At 47.9% G+C, this 21,564-nt stretch overlaps 1 protein-coding gene across 1 annotated transcript in view; it reads right to left on the bottom strand.

Moving 5' to 3' along the window:
* Positions 1-21,564, bottom strand: part of LOC140394025 (uncharacterized) — a 654,493-nt gene that overhangs the window by 506,981 nt on the left and 125,948 nt on the right. Inside the window, exon 9 of the mRNA XM_072480809.1 lies at positions 8,784-8,887. Within this exon, the coding sequence (XP_072336910.1) occupies positions 8,784-8,887 (104 nt within the window). The remainder of the gene's footprint in view (positions 1-8,783; positions 8,888-21,564) is intronic.

Here is a 21,564-nt window from a genome sequence, read left to right as displayed (position 1 = left end):
CATAACGAGATTATAATATTAAATATTCTGTGATGAGGCTCACAGTGTGGATCTATTTTCAAAATTCATTAATGGGATGTAGGTGTCACTAACTGGGCCAGAATTTATTGCCCACTCCTAATTTCCCTCGCGAAGATGGTGGTGAGTTGCCGCCTTGAACCACTGCCGTCAATGTGGTGTAGGTACACCCACTGCTGTGTTAGGGAGGGAGGTGAGGATTTTGACCCAGCGACAGTGAAGAAATATATTGAAAATATATTTCCAAGTCAGGATGGTGAGTGGCTTTGGAGGGGAACCTCCAGGTGGTGGGGATTCCATGTATCCCTTGTCCTTCTAGATGGTAGTGGTTGTAGGTTTGTACGGTTCTGTATAACGAGCCTTGATGAATTGCTGAAGTGCAACTTGTAGATAATACATACTGCTGCTACTGTGCATCGGTGGTGGAGGGAGTGAATGTTTCCTTTCAATTGGATGCACTTAGGAGCATGCAGGTGGCGGAAAGCGTCATAGATCGCAGTTATGTAAATGTGGTCACACCCAAGGTGCAGGCAGAGAAATGGGTGACCACCAGAAAGGGCAGGCAGTCAGTGCAGGAATCCCCTGTGGTTGTCCCCCTCTCGAACAGATATACCCCTTTGGATACTGTCGGGGGGGATAGCCTATCAGGGGAAAACAGCAGCAGCCAGAGCAGTGGCACCACGGCTGGCTCTGATGTTCAGAAGGGAGGGTCAAAGCGCAGAAGAGTAATAGTAATAGGGGACTCTATAGTCAGGGGCACAGATAGGCGCTTCTGTGGACGTGAAAGAGACTCCAGGATGGTATGTTGCCTCCCTGGTGCCAGGGTCCAGGATGTCTCCGAACGGGTAGAGGGCATCCTGAAGGGGGAGGGCAAACAGGCAGAGATCGTTGTACATATTGGTACTAACGACATAGGCAGGAAGGGGCATGAGGTCCTGTAGCAGGAGTTCAGGGAGCTAGGCAGAAAGTTAAAAGACAGGACCTCGAGGGTTGTAATCTCGAGATTACTCCCTGTGCCATGTGCCAGTGAGGCTAGAAATAGGAAGATAGAGCAGCTAAACACGTGGCTAAACAGCTGGTGTAGGAGGGAGGGTTTCCATTATCTGGACCACTGAGAGCTCTTCCGGGGCAGGTGTGACCTGTATAAGAAGGACGGGTTGCATCTAAACCGGAGAGGCATAAATATCCTGGCCGCGAGGTTTGCTAGTGTCACACGGGAGGGTTTAAACTAGTATGGCAGGAGGGTGGGCACGGGAGCAATAGGTCAGAAGGTGAGAGCATTGAGGGAGAACGAGGGAATAGGGACAGTGGGACTCTGAGGCAGAGCAGACAGGGAGAACTTTCTGAACACAGCGGGTCTGGTGGCCTGAAGTGCATATGTTTTAATGCAAGGAGTATTACGGGTAAGGCAGATGAACTTAGAGCTTGGATTAGTACTTGGAACTATGATGTTGTTGCCATTACAGAGACCTGGTTGAGGGAAGGGCAGGATTGGCAGCTAAACGTTCCAGGATTTAGATGTTTCAGGCGGGATAGAGGGGGATGTAAAAGGGGAGGCGGAGTTGCGCTACTTGTTCGGGAGAATATCACAGCTGTACTGCGAGAGGACACCTCAGAGGGCAGTGAGGCTATATGGGTAGAAATCAGGAATAAGAAGGGTGCAGTCACAATGTTGGGGGTATACTACAGGCCTCCCAACAGCCAGCGGGAGATAGAGGAGCAGATAGGTAGACAGATTTTGGAAAAGAGTAAAAACAACAGGGTTGGGGTGATGGGAGACTTCAACTTCCCCAATATTGACTGGGACTCACTTAGTGCCAGGGGCTTAGACGGGGCGGAGTTTGTAAGGAGCATCCAGGAGGGCTTCTTAAAACAATATGTAGACAGTCCAACTAGGGAAGGGGCGGTACTGGACCTGGTATTGGGGAATGAGCCCGGCCAGGTGGTAGATGTTTCAGTAGGGGAGCATTTCGGTAACAGTGACCACAATTCAGTAAGTTTTAAAGTACTGGTGGACAAGGATAAGAGTGGTCCGAGGATGAATGTGCTAAATTGGGGGAAGGCTAATTATAACAATATTAGGCGGGAACTGAAGAACATAGATTGGGGGCGGATGTTTGAGGGCAAATCAACATCTGACATGTGGGAGGCTTTCAAGTGGCAGTTGAAAGGAATACAGGACCGGCATGTTCCTGTGAGGAAGAAGGATAAATACGGCAATTTTCGGGAACCTTGGATGACGAGTGATATTGTAGGCATCGTCAAAAAGAAAAAGGAGGCATTTGTCAGGGCTAAAAGGCTGGGAACAGACGAAGCCTGCGTGGAATATAAGGAAAGTAGGAAGGAACTTAAGCAAGGAGTTAGGAGGGCTAGAAGGGGTCACGAAAAGTCATTGGCAAATAGGGTTAAGGAAAATCCCAAGGCTTTTTACACGTACATAAAAAGCAAGAGGGTAGCCAGGGAAAGGGTTGGCCCACTGAAGGATAGGCAAGGGAATCTATGTATGGAGCCAGAGGAAATGGGCGAGGTACTAAATGAATACTTTGCATCAGTATTCACCAAAGAGAAGGAATTGGTAGATGTTGAGTCTGGAGAAGGGGGTGTAGATAGCCTGGGTCACATTGTGACTTAAAAAGACGAGGTGTTGGGAGTCTTAAAAAATATTAAGGTAGATAAGTCCCCAGGGCCTGATGGGATCTACCCCAGAATACTGAAGGAGGCTGGAGGGGAAATTGCTGAGGCCTTGACAGAAATCTTTGGATCCTCGCTGTCTTCAGGGGATGTCCCGGAGGACTGGAGAATAGCCAATGTTGTTCCTCTGTTTAAGAAGGGTAGCAAGGATAATCCCGGGAACTACAGGCCGGTGAGCCTTACTTCAGTGGTAGGGAAATTACTGGAGAGAATTCTTCGAGACAGGATCTACTCCCATTTGGAAGCAAATGGACGTATTAGTGAGAGGCAGCACGGTTTTGTGAAGGGGAGGTCGTGTCTCACTAACTTGATAGAGTTTTTCGAGGAGGTCACTAAGATGATTGATTCAGGTAGGGCAGTGGATGTTGTCTATATGGACTTCAGTAAGGCCTTTGACAAGGTCCCTCATGGTAGACTAGTACAAAAGGTGAAGTCACACGGGATCAGGGGTGAGCTGGCAAGGTGGATACAGAACTGGCTAGGCCATAGAAGGCAGAGAGTAGCAATGGAGGGATGCTTTTCTCATTGGAGGGCTGTGACCAGTGGTGTTCCACAGGGATCAGTACTGGGACCTTTGCTCTTTGTAGTATATATAAATGATTTGGAGGAAAATGTAACTGGTCTGATTAGTAAGTTTGCAGACGACACAAAGGTTGGTGGAATTGCGGATAGCGATGAGGACTGTCGGAGGATACAGCAGGATTTAGATTGTCTGGAGACTTGGGCGGAGAGATGGCAGATGGAGTTTAATCCGGACAAATGTGAGGTAATGCATTTTGGAAGGTCTAATGCAGGTAGGGAATATACAGTGAATGGTAGAACCCTCAAGAGTATTGAAAGTCAAAGAGATCTAGGAGTACAGGTCCACAGGTCATTGAAAGGGGCAACACAGGTGGAGAAGGTAGTCAAGAAGGCATACGGCATACTTGCCTTCATTGGCTGGGGCATTGGGTATAAGAATTGGCAAGTCATGTTGCAGCTGTATAGAACCTTAGTTAGGCCACACTTGGAGTATAGTGTTCCATTCTGGTCGCCACACTACCAGAAGGATGTGGAGGCTTTAGAGAGGGTGCAGAAGAGATTTACCAGAATGTTGCCTGGTATGGAGGGCATTAGCTATGAGGAGCGGTTGAATAAACTCGGTTTGTTCTCACTGGAACGAAGGAGGTTGAGGGGAGACCTGATAGAGGTATACAAAATTATGAGGGGCATAGACAGAGTGGATAGTCAGAGGCTTTTCCCCAGGGTAGAGGGGTCAATTACTAGGGGGCATAGGTTTAAGGTGAGAGGGGTAAGGTTTAGAGTAGATGTACGAGGCAAGTTTTTTACGCAGAGGGTAGTGGGTGCCTGGAACTCGCTACCGGAGGAGATGGTGGAAGCAGGGACGATAGGGACATTTAAGGGGCATCTTGACAAATACATGAAAAGGATGGGAATAGAGGGATACGGACCCAGGAAGTGTAGAAGATTGTAGTTTAGTCGGGCAGCATGGTCGGCACGGGCTTGGGAGGGCCGAAGGGCCTGTTCCTGTGCTGGACATTTCTTTGTTCTTTGTTTGTTTGTGGATGTGGTATCAATCAAGCAGGCTGCTTTGTCTTGGATTGTATTGAGCTTCCTGAGTATTTTTGGAGCTACACTTATGCAAGTGGGGTGTATTGTATCACATTCCTGACTTGTGTCTTGTAGATGGTGGACAGGCTTTGGGGAGTCAGGAGGTGAGTTACTCGATGCTGTATTCCTAGCCTCTGATCTGCAATTATAGCCATATTATTTATGCGCCTAATCCAGTTCAGTTTCTGGTCAATGGTAATCCAGGATATTGGTAGTGGCGGGGATTCAGCAATAATAATGTCATTGAATGTCAAGAGGTAATGGTTAGATCTTCATTTGGTGGAGATCGTCATTGCCTGGCATTTATGTGGCGCGAATGTTACATGCCACTTGTCAGTTCAAGCCTGGATATTGTCCAGGTCTTACTGCATTTGGACATCAACTGCTTCAGTATCTGAGGAGTTGCAAATGGTGCTGAACATTTGCAGTCAACTACGAACATGCCCATATCTGTCCTAATGATGGAGGGAAGGCCATTAATGAAGCAGCCAAAGATGGTTGGGCCTAGGACACTGCCCTGAGGAACTCCTGAAGTGATGTCCTGGGTTTGAGACAACTGACCTCCCAACAACCACAACACCTTCCTTCATGCTTGAAAGAATATAGTTTAGAGAGTCAGGCAGGGAAGTTAGTGCCTGCTTCATGACACTCACTATTTTAATTGACAGAAGTGGTTCGGCCACCAATTTCAATCCTCTGATCTGCATTGCCATCAAGTGTGGCACCCAGCCTGGAGTGCAGCTTCATTAACTCGATCTTATTGTGATGTGAACTGGAATTAGATAAACGCAGAGGGTGATTTGATTCTTGTTTTTATTGTTAAATATTCTATTCCTTTCTAACCCCAACTATGTTTTCGATTTAACAAAGTCTATTCATTTACAATTGAGGTGCCATCCCGCATTCGGAAGAGGGCAAGTGATGTAGAAGGTCCTCATTTCAGGAATTGTGTTTCCCCAGCCCGAAGGCGCCTCGTTGCTTGCAATGACTATTTCCAGATTTGTAATTTGAAATGTGGCTGGTGTTACTTGCACAGGAACGTGACTATAATACTGAATTGCAGATGTACACAAATGTAAACTCCCAAAGGAGAAATAATAATCTCAAAAGCTTTAAGCTGATTGCCAGGACAATGAGCCACGGGAGCCTGCACATTATTGTTTTTAATTTGACTTTCCAATGGATAACTAGAAGAAGTTCTCACCCAGAGATATGTGTGTTGTTGCTGGCAGAATTCCTCAGTGGTAGCAGAATAGCTATCTAAACGACAGAAATCTTACTGAAAACATAGCTGCCAAAATTAAGCCTCATAAAAGTCACATTGAACAGGCTGCTATGGTTCAGATTGCGTTGAATGGGGAAAGCCTTGGAGCTTGTTTGTAGGCAAATACTTGAAGGAAGTTGCTTTGTCAGTTGGAGAGTATTTGTGCTGAGGGTATAAAGCGGTCAGATTTCGACCACTTCATTCTGATCATTTAAAAATTAGTTAAATTGCGGTTCTAGTCTAACTTCTAAACAGGGCAAAACCCTCTGAAAAGAACATGAGGGGAGATGGTTTGCCTTGGCTGTGCCAGTAGCTGAGCAGCACGGTTAGCACCATTGCCTCACAGTGCCAGGGACCAAGGTTCAATTCGGCCTTGGGTGTGGAGTTGACACGTTCTCCCTATGTCTGCGTGGGTTTCCTCCGGGTGCTCCGTGGAGTTTCCTCCCGCAGTCCAAAGATATGTAAGTTAGGTGAGGTTACTAGGTTAGGGTCGGGGAGTGGGCCTCGGTAGGCTGCACTTTCAGAGAGTTGGTGAAGACTTGATGGGCCAAATGGCCTTCTTCTGTACTGTAGGAATTCTATAGTTCTACCGGTTTGGAATTCTTACCCAACCGGGCCATGATTTTTCACCTGGTAAAATCCCATTAAGATCACAGGCAGGTTACTCCATATGCATTGCCATCCCATATGGGCAGCACAGTGGTTAGCACAGTTGCCTCACAGACCAGGGACTCGGGTTCAATTCCGGCCTCAGGTGACCATCTGTGTGGAGTTTGCACTTTCTTCCCGTGTCTGAATGGGGTTCCTCTGGGTGCTCTGATTTCCTCCCTCAGTCCAAAAATGTGCAGGTTAAGTGGATTGGTCATGATAAATTGTCCCTTAGTGTCCAGAGGTTAGGTGGGCTTATGGGGATAGGGTGGAGGAGTGGGCTTAAGTAGGGTGCTCTTTCAAGGGCTGGAGTAGACCCGATGGGCTGAATGGCCTCCTTCTGCACTGTTGATTCTATGAACCACAAAGTGAAAGATGATTCATCCTGTGCGTGATTGAGTATGCTGTTTATTTATAAAGATATTTCATAATTTGAAGAAAGATAATAGGGGCTCAATTATATGATCCCAGTGAAAATGGTCTTGCGCTGGCTCATATCTTGGGCACACTCTTGCCCACAGCATAAAGAGGTCGACTGTCAAAGATTTTCCATATAATCAACCCCCTATTTTGAACAGGGATGGTTGATTCACAGCATTTCGTCTGCGAATTAGGTGCAGCTCTTAAAGGGCCATGTTTAACCATAAAGGCTGACGTTATAGTCAGAGCAGTAAGGGTGACAATGTAAAGACATGTGGGCAAAACTTAACAAAGTTTGGTGGTTTCTTTCCGGGAGTGTACGATGTGGATGATCCTGGTTGGATCCAGGAGCATCTATCCAGCTGCATGGAGTGAGGTCTGAATCCAAGTCAAAGATGGCATTCATTTCCCTCAAACCAGGGGCGTCATTCTCCGATCCTCCAGCAGGTCGGAGAATGGCCGTTGGCCGCCGTGAATCCCGCCCCCGCCAGTTGCCGAAGTCTCCGGTACCGGAGACTGGGCGGGGGCGGGAATCGGGCTGCGCCGGTTGGCGGGCCCCCCCGCTCGATTCTCCGGCCCGGATGGGCCGATGTCCCGTCGAGAAATTGCCTGTCCCGCTGGCGTTAATTAAAGTAGGTATTTACCGGCGGGACAAGGCGGCGTGGGCGGGCTCCGGGGTCCTGGGGGGGGGGGGGGGGGGCGCGGGGCGATCTGGCCCCGGGGGGTGCCCCCACGGTATACCTGGCCCGCGATTGGGGCCCACCGATCCGCGGGCGGGCCTGTGCCGTGGGGGCACTCTTTTCCTTCCGCCTCCGCAACGGCCTCCACCATGGCGGAGGCGGAAGAGACTCTCCCCATTGCGCATGCGTGGGAAATTGTCAGCGGCCGCTGACACTCCCGCGCATGTGCCGCCCGGGGATGTCATTTCCGCGCCAGCTGGCGGGGCAACAAAGGCCGTTTCCGCCAGCTGGCAGGGCGGAAATCCCTCCGGCGTCGGCCTAGCCCCTCAATGTCGGGGCTCGGCCCCCAAAGATGCGGAGCATTCCGCACCTTTGGGGCGGCGCGATGCCAGTCTGATTGGCGCCGTTTTGGGTGCCAGTCGACGGACATCGCGCCGTTGGGGGAGAATTTCGCCCCTGTTCTCTGGACCAAAGTGAAGGTGGGTGAACTCTTTGCTTCGGAGCACATTTCTTTGGAAATGCATCAAACAATGCACAAAGCTAAATGGGGAACTTGCCAATCCGCAAGCAGTGTGCACCACCACTGCACTTTCACACACACCGTTCCATTGTGCCCCCACAGTTTGGCGCACTTTCCTTGCAAGTGGGGGCAGCATGGTTGGAACTGCAAACCAATGCTCAGATTTCCAGTCAGGGACTCATATTCGTGCCCTGAATGGAGGCGTCCTGAATGATGTAGTGGACAGTCTGCCTCTCCGAAGAGCATCGACTCAATCCTTCCTCTCCTTCAAAGAATCTGGGCACCCAGAGCCCTGCTTCTGTGGTCAGAAAAATAAGTCTAAAGCCTTTGACTTCATGAAGGCCCTGGGGATGATGCAACAGTCCCACAGCCTGCAAGGAGGCCATTTTTCATTGAGGGGAATTTATTTTTTAAATGAAAGGTGCTTCTCTTGTCTCGCTAATGCCTCCTTTCCACTGGAGAGGGGATGAAGAGGTGACCTGCTCCAGACTTTAGTCTTCTTACTTTGTTGATAGTTAAGTTCACTCCAGAGCAGGAAATGTGTAAGTGTCTCCTGGCCTGATTTCAAGGATGTGGTGCTTTAGAAGCCCTGTGCTGTGGTCAGTAATGGAGGAGCTGAATGTGTTCCAGATGTTACGTCAGTGGAATGCTGGTAGGTGGCAGTTTGCCCTGTAAAGTAGATGTGACAAAGACAGGTCACCACAAAAATGTCCACAGGCCACAATAAGTGGCTGGAAAATCTAAGGGATCATGTGGCAGCTACGGTTAGGTCCCTCACAGCTTCATCGTCCTCACTGTAATAACGCAGTGCATCCAGACCTCCCAAAGGTACAAGTATTGACACCATATTAAAGCACCATATTAAAGCAAAACTAACATATCAGTTACCGTTTCAGCTACAGGCCCTTTGCCCGAGGCCTGAACTTCTTACCAGTTATCCCGGCATTTGAATAGCGCTCGCTGCCACAGGTCTCGGAGGGCACCTAGGGAAAGGCCCCGGAGGTCAAAAACCAAAGACATGAAAAGATCTGCAGACTGAACAAAGGAAATAAATCAGAATTTGAAATCTGAATTCATTGCACATTGAATATTTATAACAAGGCCTGCGTAATCTAACTGTTAAAATGTGTATCAGATGAAATGGATATCATCGAAAATATTATGCTCGTATAGTTTAATTTGGCAAAATTAATCAGTGGAACAGGCAAGTTTGGACTAAGTTTAAATGAATCCAGACTAATTATACAAACTTAGATCCGAGAACAATTGCAGATATCACACTACAAAAACATTCCAATCACAACAGAGTGATAATTTGTAAAATTGATTGACATATTGGGTTGATTCATTATTCACTGGAGATTCTTTGCAGTTTGATAATAATTACTCTAAAGAATCGGAGATAAATCACACCGACTATAATTTATCAAGTTCTCTTAAAAATGTGGGAAACATTCAGCATCAGCCTAGGGTGGAAGTAAAGGCAATTGTAGAACTACACTGCCTGTGCGCATGCCTGCTCTTGGTGCCCGTACACCTGCCCGCTCCCAATGCCAGTGTGCGTGCCCGCTCCCAATGCCTGTGCTCCTGCCTACTCCCAAAGCCTGTGCTCCTGCCTACTCCCAAAGCCTGTGCTCCTGCCCACTCCCAAAGCCTGTGCTCCTGCCCACTCCCAAAGCCTGTGCTCCTACCCGCTCCCAATGCCTGTGCACCTGCCCGCTCCCAATGCCTGTGCACCTGCCTGCTCCCAATGCCTGTGCACCTGCCCGCTCCCAATGCCTGTGCACCTGTCCTCTCCCAATGCCTGTGCACCTGACCACTCCCAATGCCTGTGCACCTGCCCACTCCCAATGCCTGTGCATCTGCCCACTCCCAATGCCTGTGCATCTGCCCACTCCCAATGCTTGTGCATCTGCCCACTCCCAATGCCTGTGCACCTGCCCGCTCATACAACCTGGCATCTGTCTGCCCACACTGCTGGGCACTTGTCCGCTCCTACTGCCCGTACACCTGCCCATGTCCACTGCCCGTACACCTGCACGCTCACACTGCCAGTGCATTTGCCTGCCTCCACTGCGGAGACCCCTGCCCGCCCACACTGCCGGGCACCTGCTTGCTCACATTGTCCATACAGTTGCCCACTCTCACGGGCCGTACACCAAACTCAGTGCCCATACACCTTCCCTGCTGCCCATGCACCTGTCCTGCTGCCCATGCACCTGCCCTGCTGCCCATGCACCTGTCCTGCTGCCCATGCACCTGCCCTGCTGCCCATGCACCTGCCCTGCTGCCCATGCACCTGCCCCCCATGCACCTGCCCTGCTGCCCATGCACCTGTCCTGCTGCCCATGCACCTGCCCTGCTGCCCATGCACCTGCCCTGCTGCCCATGCACCTGCCCTGCTGACCATGCACCTGCCCTACTGCCCATGCACCTGCCCCCCATGAACCTGCCCTGCTGCCCATACACCTGCCTGTACACCTCCCTCACTGCCCATAAACATACTTAAAGAAGGTGCTGGGAGGCCTAAGATATTGTGTTTGTGCTGGATTTGACTGCTAATTGTGAGCTGTAGGTACCAGGGTTGCACTGCCAGGATGCCTGAGTGGCAGTGCCAAGGTGCCAGGTTGGCAATGCCAAGGGGCCCAGGTGGCATCAGGGGTGCCAGTGTACTACCCTGCCCAGAGCCCCATCATCAGGGGCCTTGGATCGCCTGGGAAGCCCCCCCACCTTGGATCGCATGGGAGACCGCCCACCCCCCCCTGATTGCATGCGAGACCCCCCACCCCTTGGATCGCATGGGAGACCCGCTCCACTCCCCTGGATCGCATGGGAGACCCCCCTCCCTTGGATCGCATGGGAGACCCCCCCCCCCTTGGATCAAATGGGAGACCCCCCCCCCTTGGATCGAATGGGAGACCCCCCCCCCTTGGATCGAATGGGAGACCCCGCCCCCAATGCCGTTACACCTGATCCACGTTAGTGAAACCACTTTAGTGAAAACTCGATGGGCCGAGTGGCTTAATTCTGCTCCTATGTCTTATGGTCTTAAATTAAGAATGGCAGCTTTTTAAATTAAAAGAAATGAGGCTGTGTGCAGTCATCTGCCCAGAAGCGGCAGCAGATAGCAGGTCACACGCCCTGCACATACACAACATGACGCGCCCTCTATGTACATGCTTTTGGCACCAAATACTGGAGGAGAGCTTCTTCCATTTTCTCGCTGCTGGCAAGCAAGACAAGTAAATTGTGAAGGTGGATCGTTTTCCTCAAAGTAAAAGACGGCCTGAGACTCAAATAGATAGTGGGCGGGATTCTCGGCTCCCGCACCGGTTGGGAGAATCGCCTGGGTCGCCGAATTTTCCCGCGACGCTGGTCCGACGCCCTCCCGCGATTCTCCCAAGCGGCGAGAACGGCCCCGTCGAGTTCTGCGCGGCGCAGGCCGGAGAATCGCCCGAGACATCCAAAATGGCGATTCTCGGGCACCCCTGCTATTCTCAGGCCCGGATGGGCCGAGCAGCCAGGCCAAAACGGCGGGTTCCCCCCGGCACCGTCCACACCTGGTCGCTGCCGGCGGGAACAGCGCAGGAACGCTGTGGGGGGGGGGGGGAATCCTGCACCGGCGGGTGTCTCAAATGGGGTCTGGCCCGCGATCGGTGCCCACCGATCGTCGGGCCGTCCTCTCTGAAGGTGGACCTCCTTTCTTCCGCAGCCCCGCAAGATCCGTCAGACATCTTCTTCTGGGGCGGACTCGGAGAGGACGGCAACCACGCATGCGCGGGTGACGCCAGTTATGCGGCGCCGGCCGCGTCATCTATGGGGCGCCGCCTTTACGCGGCGACAAGGCCTGGCGCATGTAAATGACGCGGCACCGCTCCTAGCCCATTATCGGGCCCTGAATCGGTCGGGATAGGGGCCGTTTCGCGCCGTCGTGAACGGAGAATCGCACCCAGTGTACCTACAGACATAAACCTCATCACTAACTGTAATAAACAAAGATTCCTATCACACACCGGTAAATCTCTCCCTGTGAATTACACAGGACAACATAATCGCTGAGCATTTTCGATGAAGTATAAAATTATGTATTTGTACAAAATTCTTTAATAGCTGTGCACCATGATTATGTAAAATTCAGGGTAGGGTGGCTATTAAACTTTTGAATTTAACACTGATTGTAACCTAGCATTAAATACCTTAAACAAGGGACAGCACAGCTCATTGTACAGTCACAGGGTGAAGTATGAGGCAGAATTATTAAATTGATTTCTGCCTTGAACATGCTCAACAATGGAGATGCCACAGCATTCTTGCGGCAGAAAATTCCAAAGATTCACCACCCTCTAAATTGCTCCTCATCTCACTCTTAAATGGCCTACCCTTTATTCTAAGACTGTGTCCCCTGGTTCTAGACTCATCAGCACGGGGAAACATCCCATCCACATCTACCCTGCCACACCCTGTAAGAATGTTATAAGTTTTAATGAGATCACCTTCTCCAAAACTCCAGAGAATACAGGCCCAGTTTCGTAAATCTCTCCTCATAAGACAATCCCACCATCCTGGGGATTAGCCTGATGAACTTCCAGTGCACTCTCTCATAGAATTTATAGTGCAGAAGGAGGCCATTCGGCCCATCATGACTGCACCGGCCTTTACAAAGAGCACCCTACTGAAGCCCACGTAACTACCCTATCCCCGTAACCCCCACTTAACATTTTTTGGACACTATGGGCAATTTAGCATAGCCAATCCACCTAACCCGCACATCTTTGGACTGTGGGAGGACCCCGGAGCACCCGGAGGAAACCCATACAGACACGGGGAGAATGTGCAGACTCCGCACAGACAGTGACCCAAGCTGGGAATCGAACCTGGGACCCTGTTGCTGTGAAGCAACTGTGCTAACTACTATGCTACCGTGCTGCCTCTCAGTGGCAAGTATAACCTTCCTCAGATAAGGAGACCAAAGCTGTGCACAATACTCCAGGTGTGGTCTCACCAGGGCTCTACACAATTGCAGTAAGCCATCTTTACTCCTGTATTCAAATTCCTTTGCGATAAAGGCCAACGTTACCTTTTTAATTTCTTGCTGCACCTGCATGCTAACTTTTAGTGATTCATTAACAAAGATACCAAGCTCTCTTTAGACATTGACACTTCCCAAATTCTGACCATATGAGAAATGCTCTGCCTTTCTGTTTTGTTCTATCAAAGTGAGTAATTTCATACTTATTCACTTCATATTCCATCTGCATTGTTCTTGCCCATTCACTTAGTCTGTCCAAATTCCCTTGAGTCTCCATGCATCCTCCTCACAACTTGCATTCCCAGTTTTGTGTCATCAGCCAATTTGGAAATATTACATTTGGTCCCCACATTCAAATCATTTGATTATAGATTTTGAACATCTGTGGTCCCAGTCCTAATCTTTGTGGTACCACACTAGTATCAGCCTGCCATTCTGAGAATTATCTGGTTATTCGTATTCTGTTTTCTATCTGTTAACCAATTCTAAATCCATACCAATATGTTCCCCCCAATCCAATGTGCTTTAATTTTGTTTACTAACTTCCTGTCTGGAACCTTATCCAAAGCTTTCTGAAAATCCAAATACACCGCATCCACTGGTTCTCCTCTATGTGGGCTGCAAGAAATATACTCCAAGAACTCCAACAGGTATGTCAAACGTGATTTCCCTTTCATAAATCCATGTTGACTCTGCCTAATCATATTATTTTCTCAGTGTTCAGTTAACACATCCTTTACAATAGTAATAGGTATAATGTTCGAGTCTGACATCAAACTAACAGGTCTGTATTGTCAGTATTCACTCTCCTTCCATTATTAAATGGTAGGGTTTGCTACTTTCCTGTCTGCAGGAATCTTTCCAGAGTCTGTAGTATTTTGAAAGATAGCCACCAACGCATCCATTAACTCAATAGCCACCTCCTTCAATACACTGCGATGTGGCCCATCTGGTTCAGGGGATTTATTAACCTTCAATGCAATTAATTTTTTGAATACTGCCTCTTTGCTAAACACAATTTATTTTAGTACCTCACGTTTACAAACGCCTTGATTCCCTCGTATTTCAGGGAGTTTTTCCGAAGCTTCCTCCATGTAGACAGACACAAAATAATGATTTAGTTTCTCTGCCATTTCCCTATTTTCTATACCAACCCTCCCATCTCTGCCTGGAAAGGAATATGTCCTTGCTAATCTGTTCCTTTTCAAATACCTAGAGAAACTTTTAGAGTCTGCCTTTAGAGTCTGCGGTAGTTTGCATTCATATTCATTTTTCCCTTTCTTTTAGTCTTCGTTTTCTAGATTCTAAATTGCTCCCAATCCAGAGGTTTGCTACTTTTATTTTCTGGCAACCTTATAAGACACTTCCTTTGACCTGATGCAATCTTTAATTTATTTTGTCAGCCAGTTATTTAACTTTCCTGTTAGGCTTTTGTGTCTTAGAGGAATGCATATTTCTTGTAGACCATGTAATATTTCTTTCAATACTAGCCATTACCTATCTACTGTCAAAGCCTTTAATGTATCCTTCCAATCCACAGTAGCTAACTCGGCACTCATGCCTTCATAATTTCCTTTGTTCAGATCGAAGACCCAAGTTTCAGAATGAATTATGTCACTTTCAAACTTAATGTAAAATTCCATCATATTATGGTCACTATTTCCAAAAGGCTCCTCTTCCGCAAGGTTATTAATTAGCCCTTTCTTATTACACAATACTAAATCTAAAATAGCCCGATCCCTCATTGGTTCTTCAATGTACTGCTCCAGACATCCATCTTGTACATACTCCAGGAATTCATGTCCACAGAAGTGGAGCTAATTATGTTCATATGTAAATTGAAATTACCCATTATTGAGACTTCCGGTGACACGGGTGGGAGGCAGCCGCGCGTTGGAAGGCTCCCGTTCGGGAACGGCATTGTCGGGGGTTAACACCCGGTCCTAGGACCAGCGAAGGCAGTAAAAGTTGGGAGACAGCACAGAAGAGAAGAATGTCGAAGACCAGCAAAAAAAAAACGGCCGTGAAAAAAGCGGCTGAAAGTCCGTTGGGGAGTGGAAAGGTCACCGTGGGGTCAGTAAAGAAAATGGAGGCTGGAGCACCAGGGGAGGCCGCAGTGCTTACGGCTGAAGGAATAACTAAGGTGATGGCTGCGGAATTCGAAAAGCAGTTTGCGCAGTTTGTGAAATTGATGGAGACGGTGAGGAAGGAGATGAGGGAGGTTTTGAGTGTGCTGGTGGAGGAGGCGGTTTCCCCAGTGAGGATGGAGGTGGCGAGCGCAGTGGCGGAGGTGCGAGCGCAAGGGGAGGCGCTGAAGGAAGTGGAGGAGACATTATTTCAGCACGGTGATCAACTTGCCTCGATGGGGAAAGAGATGCAGAAGGTGATGGACATTAACAGGGATCTGCGAGGAAAAATGGAAGACCTGGAAAACAGATCCAAGCGACAGAATTTGAGGATTGTGGGGCTGCCTGAAGGAGTTGAAGGACCGAAGCCGACTGAGTATTTTGCCGCGATGCTGGCAAGGCTATTGGGGGAGGGGGAGGATCCCTCTCGATATGAACTGGATCGGGCTCATCGGTCGTGGAGGCCTGTACCAAAGGCGAGTGAGCTGCCAAGGGCAGTGACTCTGTGCTTCCGTAGGTACAGGGTGAAGGTGAAGGTCCTGAGCTGGGCCAAGCAGAAGCGGGTGGTGCAATGGGCTGGAGCTGGTATACGTGTATACCAGGACTTTACGGTGGAGCTGGTGAGGAGGCGGGCTGCCTTCAACCGGGTGAAGAGGGCACTGTACATTGGCAAGGTGCAGTGCGGCATTGTATATCCAGCGAAGCTGAGGGTGACTTACAAGCTCAGGGACTTTTATTTTGGAACGGCGGAAGCAGCGGAGGAGTTTGCGAAAGCAGAAGGACTGTGGCAGAACTGACAAATTGAGAAATGGACATGTGCCGATGTAACCTCATGACTGTATTTTCTTCTTTTTTGTTTCACTCTGCGCGGGTGTAGGGGCTAAAGGAGCCAATGTTGTATATATTTGGACAAGGGAAGTGATGGGACTTTCACTAGAAATGAGGGCTCTTTGGGGTGTCGATGGATATGCGGGATTTGTGTGCTAAAAGGGGATCTCTGGGCTTTCCTAGGGCCGGGCAAGGGGGAAAGGGACCCGGGCGGGGGCCTCCACGCTGGCCGGTTTAAGCCGGCCAGTGAACGGGAGTGAGATGGGGGAGGGGCTCCGGCCATCGGAGCCTGGCTGAACAGGGTCCGAGTGGTCTAGCTGGGGTGGAAAGTTGGGGGGAAGGAACCGAGGTTGGGAGGAGGAGTTTTACAAGAGGCAGTGGACGGGAGGAGCTGGAGACTTGGGGGGGGGGGGGGGGGGGTGTACAACTCTTGGGTATCATGTACGGTACTCTTTCAGAGGCTGGATGGCGTTGAGTGTAGGGGTGGGGAGAGGGGGAGTGGACTCTATAGGTAAATGGTGACCATGGGCGGTCCCGGACTCCTTTTTCTTTTTCTCTTTTGTTTTTTGTTTCCAACATGGGAGGGTTTGGTTTATTGGATGCATATATTGACAGGTGGGCCGTTGTTTGGGGTGGTGGGAGGATGGGAACATTGGTATTGTTAAGGGGATTGATTTTGTATTTGTTACCATTTACTGTTTGTGGGTGGGGTGTAAATCTTTGAAGGAAATTGTGAAAATGTAGAATAAAAAAATAAATTTAAAAATAAAATTGCCCATTATTACGATGGGTGGCACGGTGGCACTGTTGCCTCACATCACCAGGGTTCAATTCCTGCTTTGTCTGTCTGTGTGGAGTTTGCACCTCCTCCTGTGTATGCATAGGTTTCCTCTGGGTGCTCCGCTTTCATAGAATTTACAGTGCAGAAGGAGGCCATTCGACCTCCCTCAGTCCAAAGATGTGTAGGTTAGGTGGGTTACGGGGATAGGGCATGCGAGTGGGTCTGGCTATGGTGCCCGATCAGAGGGTCACTGCAGACTGATGGGTTGAATGGCCTCCTTCTGCACTGTAGGGATTCTATAGTATTACCCATGTTACATGCAGCTCTAATTTCCTGATATATCCTGTGCCCTCAACTTTACCACCAGAGTATGGTTGCCTATAAACAAATATCACGAAGGTTTGCTGCCCCTTGCTGTTTCTTAGCTCCAGCCAAACTGATTCCACATCTTGATCCAAGATCCTCTCTCACTAATTTTATTTCTCATTAACAGCACTACCCGACCTTCTTCTCCTTTTTGCCCAGCCTTCCTAAATGATGAACCTTCAACAATGAGTTCCCAGAGTGAGGGATGCATTTTTTGACTTTAATTTTTAAAAAATTTAATTCAACAAAGTGCCAAAGCCATGTCTTCTGCCCAACCGGCCACTGCATCCAGCCCACCTCTGCACCTGGCAGCCTCCACTCTCATTCCAACTTATGGGCCCAACTTCTAATCCAGCCTACGGGAACGCTCCTGCCTCTGCACACCCGACCCGGGAGCAAACAATCTTTTGACTTGAAAGTCAATGAGAATGGAAATTAGGACCAATGTACAATTGATATCGCCCGTTTTACACTGGACTCCAACTACCAGCCAAAAAATATACCGGTGCTACCTTCATTGTAAAGTAATAGAATTAAATAAGATTCAGGCATCACAATGTTTAATACCAGCAGCTGGGAAGGGTGACTTAGAAAAATGGCCAAGAGTTCCTTCAAGGAAGATTTGGCTACTTGGATTTCTCAGCACTTTTTGTTGCATTAATGGATTACTGTTCAAGTAATTGAAATAGAGGTCTACATCGATTTGAATCAGAATCACCACGCAAGACATAAACCCACAGATGTCATTGACATTTGAAAATATGGTTTTCCCACTTTCTCAACAAATCTACATTTGGCTGCTCCAAGTGTTACCCAGCACTTAGTAAAACCACCAAGTGCCAGTTTTAACTGGAACGCGCATACATTTTCATTTAATTGCTTCCCCGCAGTTTTAACAGTTCATCTCATGCCAGGAATGCATTGAGTTTGACTCCTTGCTTTCATTAGTGCGATGGTCTCACTTATTTTCCTAATTCTCCCCCTCGCACTCACAGTTTATGCCATAGAATCAAGGATCAGAGAGCAAGTTAATCCAGGTTGTCCTAAAAGTCCCGTAGTCAAAGGTCGGGATGGCTGCTCGGATATTTCAGGTAGAAAGTCCCTGCCTCAATTTTCCTTCCCTTTCAGGCAACTTCCCAAGTTGGGACTGGGAGCTGATAAAACTTTAAAAGCGGTCAAAATTTTCAAACCATGCATTACTACACTTTTCAGTCCTCCAGTTTTTGTCTTCATTCTCCAGTTTTGTGAAGAAGTATAAAAGAAGGAGCTTTAATTGCTATCAATGTCTGCTAAAAAGACTGCTGGATTTAAACTGCCTATTTACAATGAATGACTTGATCCACATGTAAGAGACCATTCAGTAGTTACAGGCTAAACATACTTTAACTTTATGCGTTTATTATCCCTATAGCTACATGAAAAAGGTGCTTTGTAAATATCTCCACATGCCCTATGTGACATAATGCTGAAATTTAAACCAACGACAGAGCTTCTTTCATATTAGGTAGAGACACTGGCCTTTTTATCCCAATCTAAGTGTGCTATTTAAGTTCAAGCTATCATAAGCAAAAGGCAATGAATTCCCTTTAATATGCATCAGCTAACTTAACATTAGAAGTGTAACCACCTCCTGCCCCCAACCCTTTCCGGCAAAAAGTGGGTTTATTGAGAAAATTGTACAAATCATACTCAGGCAAGGCAAAATGAAACGGGTAGAAATATACACACAGATTCACAAATATTGCAAATTGACAATCCGATATTGGTCAATTTTGAATTATTGGAATATAGACAGAACTGCAAATAAATATATGAATAAGAGCATTCTTTTGTATTTTCCGTCAGTCGGTTAGCTGGTCTGTCTCAGATGTGACATTTAGGAAGGTTCTAAGTCAAGTCCAGATGCTTCATCATTGAGAGCATGGAGTCACTGGAGGAAAGTCAGACCAAGTCCTTTATAGTTCCTGGCTCAGATCAGAACAGATACTTGCTTTGTGATGTGAAATGGGGATGCAATAAAGCTTACCAGGAATAGCACCTCAGAAGGCTACAACCACAACTGGCCGACATTTCCTGCGATTTCAAAGTTTGGATACAGGAATCATAGTGGGGAAACCAGGAAATGTGAGTTTCCTTAAATGCTGTGTATTTTAACTCTACAGCATTGGTGAAATGTTTTTCCCAGGTTTACCACCCTAATGCCAACTGGTGCCAGGATAGACTGCCTGAAGGATGGGGAAGGCAAATCATGGATGTTTATTGACGATTGAGGGGTGGGGTGGTAAGGTTTCATGCCTGAACACTGCGGATGGCAACACCACACACACAGCAGTCAACATCCGAACACCCAGGGGATGGTACACAGCTACTGGATGGGACACAGCGCTGGGGTGGGTGAGTGCCATTGGGGGGGGGGGGGGGGGGGGGGCTGGAGAGATGGCAAGGGTTTGGAGGTCGGCCCGCATTGGATTGTTTTCCACTCAATCCAAATCCACCCATTTTGGGGAGGGTTTAAAATTATTCGCAATGTTCCTGATTGTCTGCACGGATTTCCTCAGTTTCCCCTTAAACTTGGTGAAGAACAGTGTAATGCCAGAGAAATAGTTGTTAAAAAGTTACAAAATAGTATTGGAACTGCTGTGGAAATTCAGGCAGTGTGTGCTTGTTCCACGTTCATTCAAATAACACCGGCAAATAGTTCAGACATCAGCTCCTGCTTTGTTTAGAAGCCTTTCACAATTAGGTTGATTAATCTTCCAACTTGAAACAAAAGCATCACATTTTTATCTCCTGTCCTTTTATCTGTGCTGATCTACATGTCAGAGTGAAGCCTCTTCACCCTATTCCGAATGCTTTTTAATGTGTATTCAAAGTCTTATCCGCCAACACGAGCACAGTGGGTGTTTTGTGAACATAACTCATTTTTCCCATTGAAAGTCTGAAGCCCAGCCTGGTGCCCACAAAAGGGATTGTGTTCTTTCAAGCTTTCCCCCCCCTATTGTGTTGTGACTTTCTATGGCTGCTTGGTTGAAGAATGGCTATTCTATTTGTTTTACCTACTAACAACAGATCTCGGTTTTGTTTGCAACTACAAAATTGTACCATGTCGACTGTCTATCACATACGTTGCCAATGACATAGCAGACATCAATGCACAGTCCAGTGACTTAGAACATTGCCCTTTCACCTATGGCCACCCAAGTAAAATTTCCCATTGAATGGAGAGACAAAATATTCTTTATTGGTTCACTTGAAATTAATATATCTGTTTCCCAGTGGGTTAAACTGCATACTTCAAATTTGGAATAATTTGATAACCTCACTCTAAAACCCCATAAACAAGGACAGGAATCTATTCAATTCAGTACATCACATTGATGGAGCACCAATACTTCGCACAGGCTGTGTCTCGCTGCCGCCTAACAGCAAAGCAAATGTCTACTTTTGATTAATGGCTACTTTTACATGGCACGCCAGTGCATAGCTTTCTCAGATCACCAAAATGCAGAAAAGCAGGTTTATTTCCGAGATTGCAACACGTACTTATTACTTAAATCACTAACAGGCGGGATTCTCCGGTCCGCCAGCTGTGTGTTTCCCCGCTGTTCGCTGGCGGCAGGATTCTAACCTCCCACCCGCTTGTCAATGGGATGTCCCATTGAAACTATTCCACATTGCCACGAAACAGACTGACAGGGTGCGGGAAAAGTGAGCCGCAACAACTGGAGAATTCCGGCCAATATCTATGTAAGCATTGCGCATTATAATTCAAATATTTTCCCATTGATAATACAACTTCTGCTTGAGCTCTTAGTCAAAAGGCATCTCGACAAATACATGGATAGGATGGGTTTAGAGGGATACGGCACTAGGAAGTGCTGAGGGTTTTGGCCAAGGGTGGTGTAGTATCATGACCGGTACAGGCTTGGAGGGTCGAAGGGCCTGTTCTTGTGCTGTATTGTTCTTTGTTCTTGTTCTTTGCTCAAACATTTGCAGATTGGGACGTATGGAGTAATGAGTATAAAACAGTCGAAAGTATGATATTCTCTGGAAGTTCTCTAACACATCAAACTCTGATATCAACTTCTCCATAATAAATTCACACAGTGGTTCGCACTATTGCTTCACAGCGCCAGGGTCCCAGGTTCGATTCCCAGCTTGAGTCACTGTCTGTGCCTGCGTGGGTTTCCTCCGGGCACTCCGGTTTCCTCCCACAAGTCCCGAAAGATGTGCTGTTAGGTAATTTGGACATTCTAAATTCTCCCTCTGTGTACCCGAACAGGCTCCGGAATGTGGCGACTAGGGGATTTTCACAGTAACTTCATTGCAGTGTTAATGTAAGCCTACTTGTGACAATAAAGATTATTAAAAATTAAAATTCCTGAGTTACACACTGCTAGCTGTTGTTTATTGCCGGCACGGTAGCACAGTGGTTAGCACAGTTGTTATACAGCTCCATCCCAGGTATGATTCCCCGTTTGGGTCACTGTCTGTGTGGAGTCTGCATGTTCTCCCAGTGCCTGCGTGGGTTTCCTCCGAGACTCCGGTTTCCTCCCACAATCCAAAGATTTGCATGTTAGGT

This window comes from Scyliorhinus torazame, chromosome 17 (assembly GCF_047496885.1).
Source record: "Scyliorhinus torazame isolate Kashiwa2021f chromosome 17, sScyTor2.1, whole genome shotgun sequence".
Lineage (NCBI taxonomy): Eukaryota > Metazoa > Chordata > Chondrichthyes > Carcharhiniformes > Scyliorhinidae > Scyliorhinus > Scyliorhinus torazame.
The sequence above is the reverse complement of the archived record's forward strand: the minus strand, read 5'-3'. Positions and strand labels throughout refer to the sequence as shown.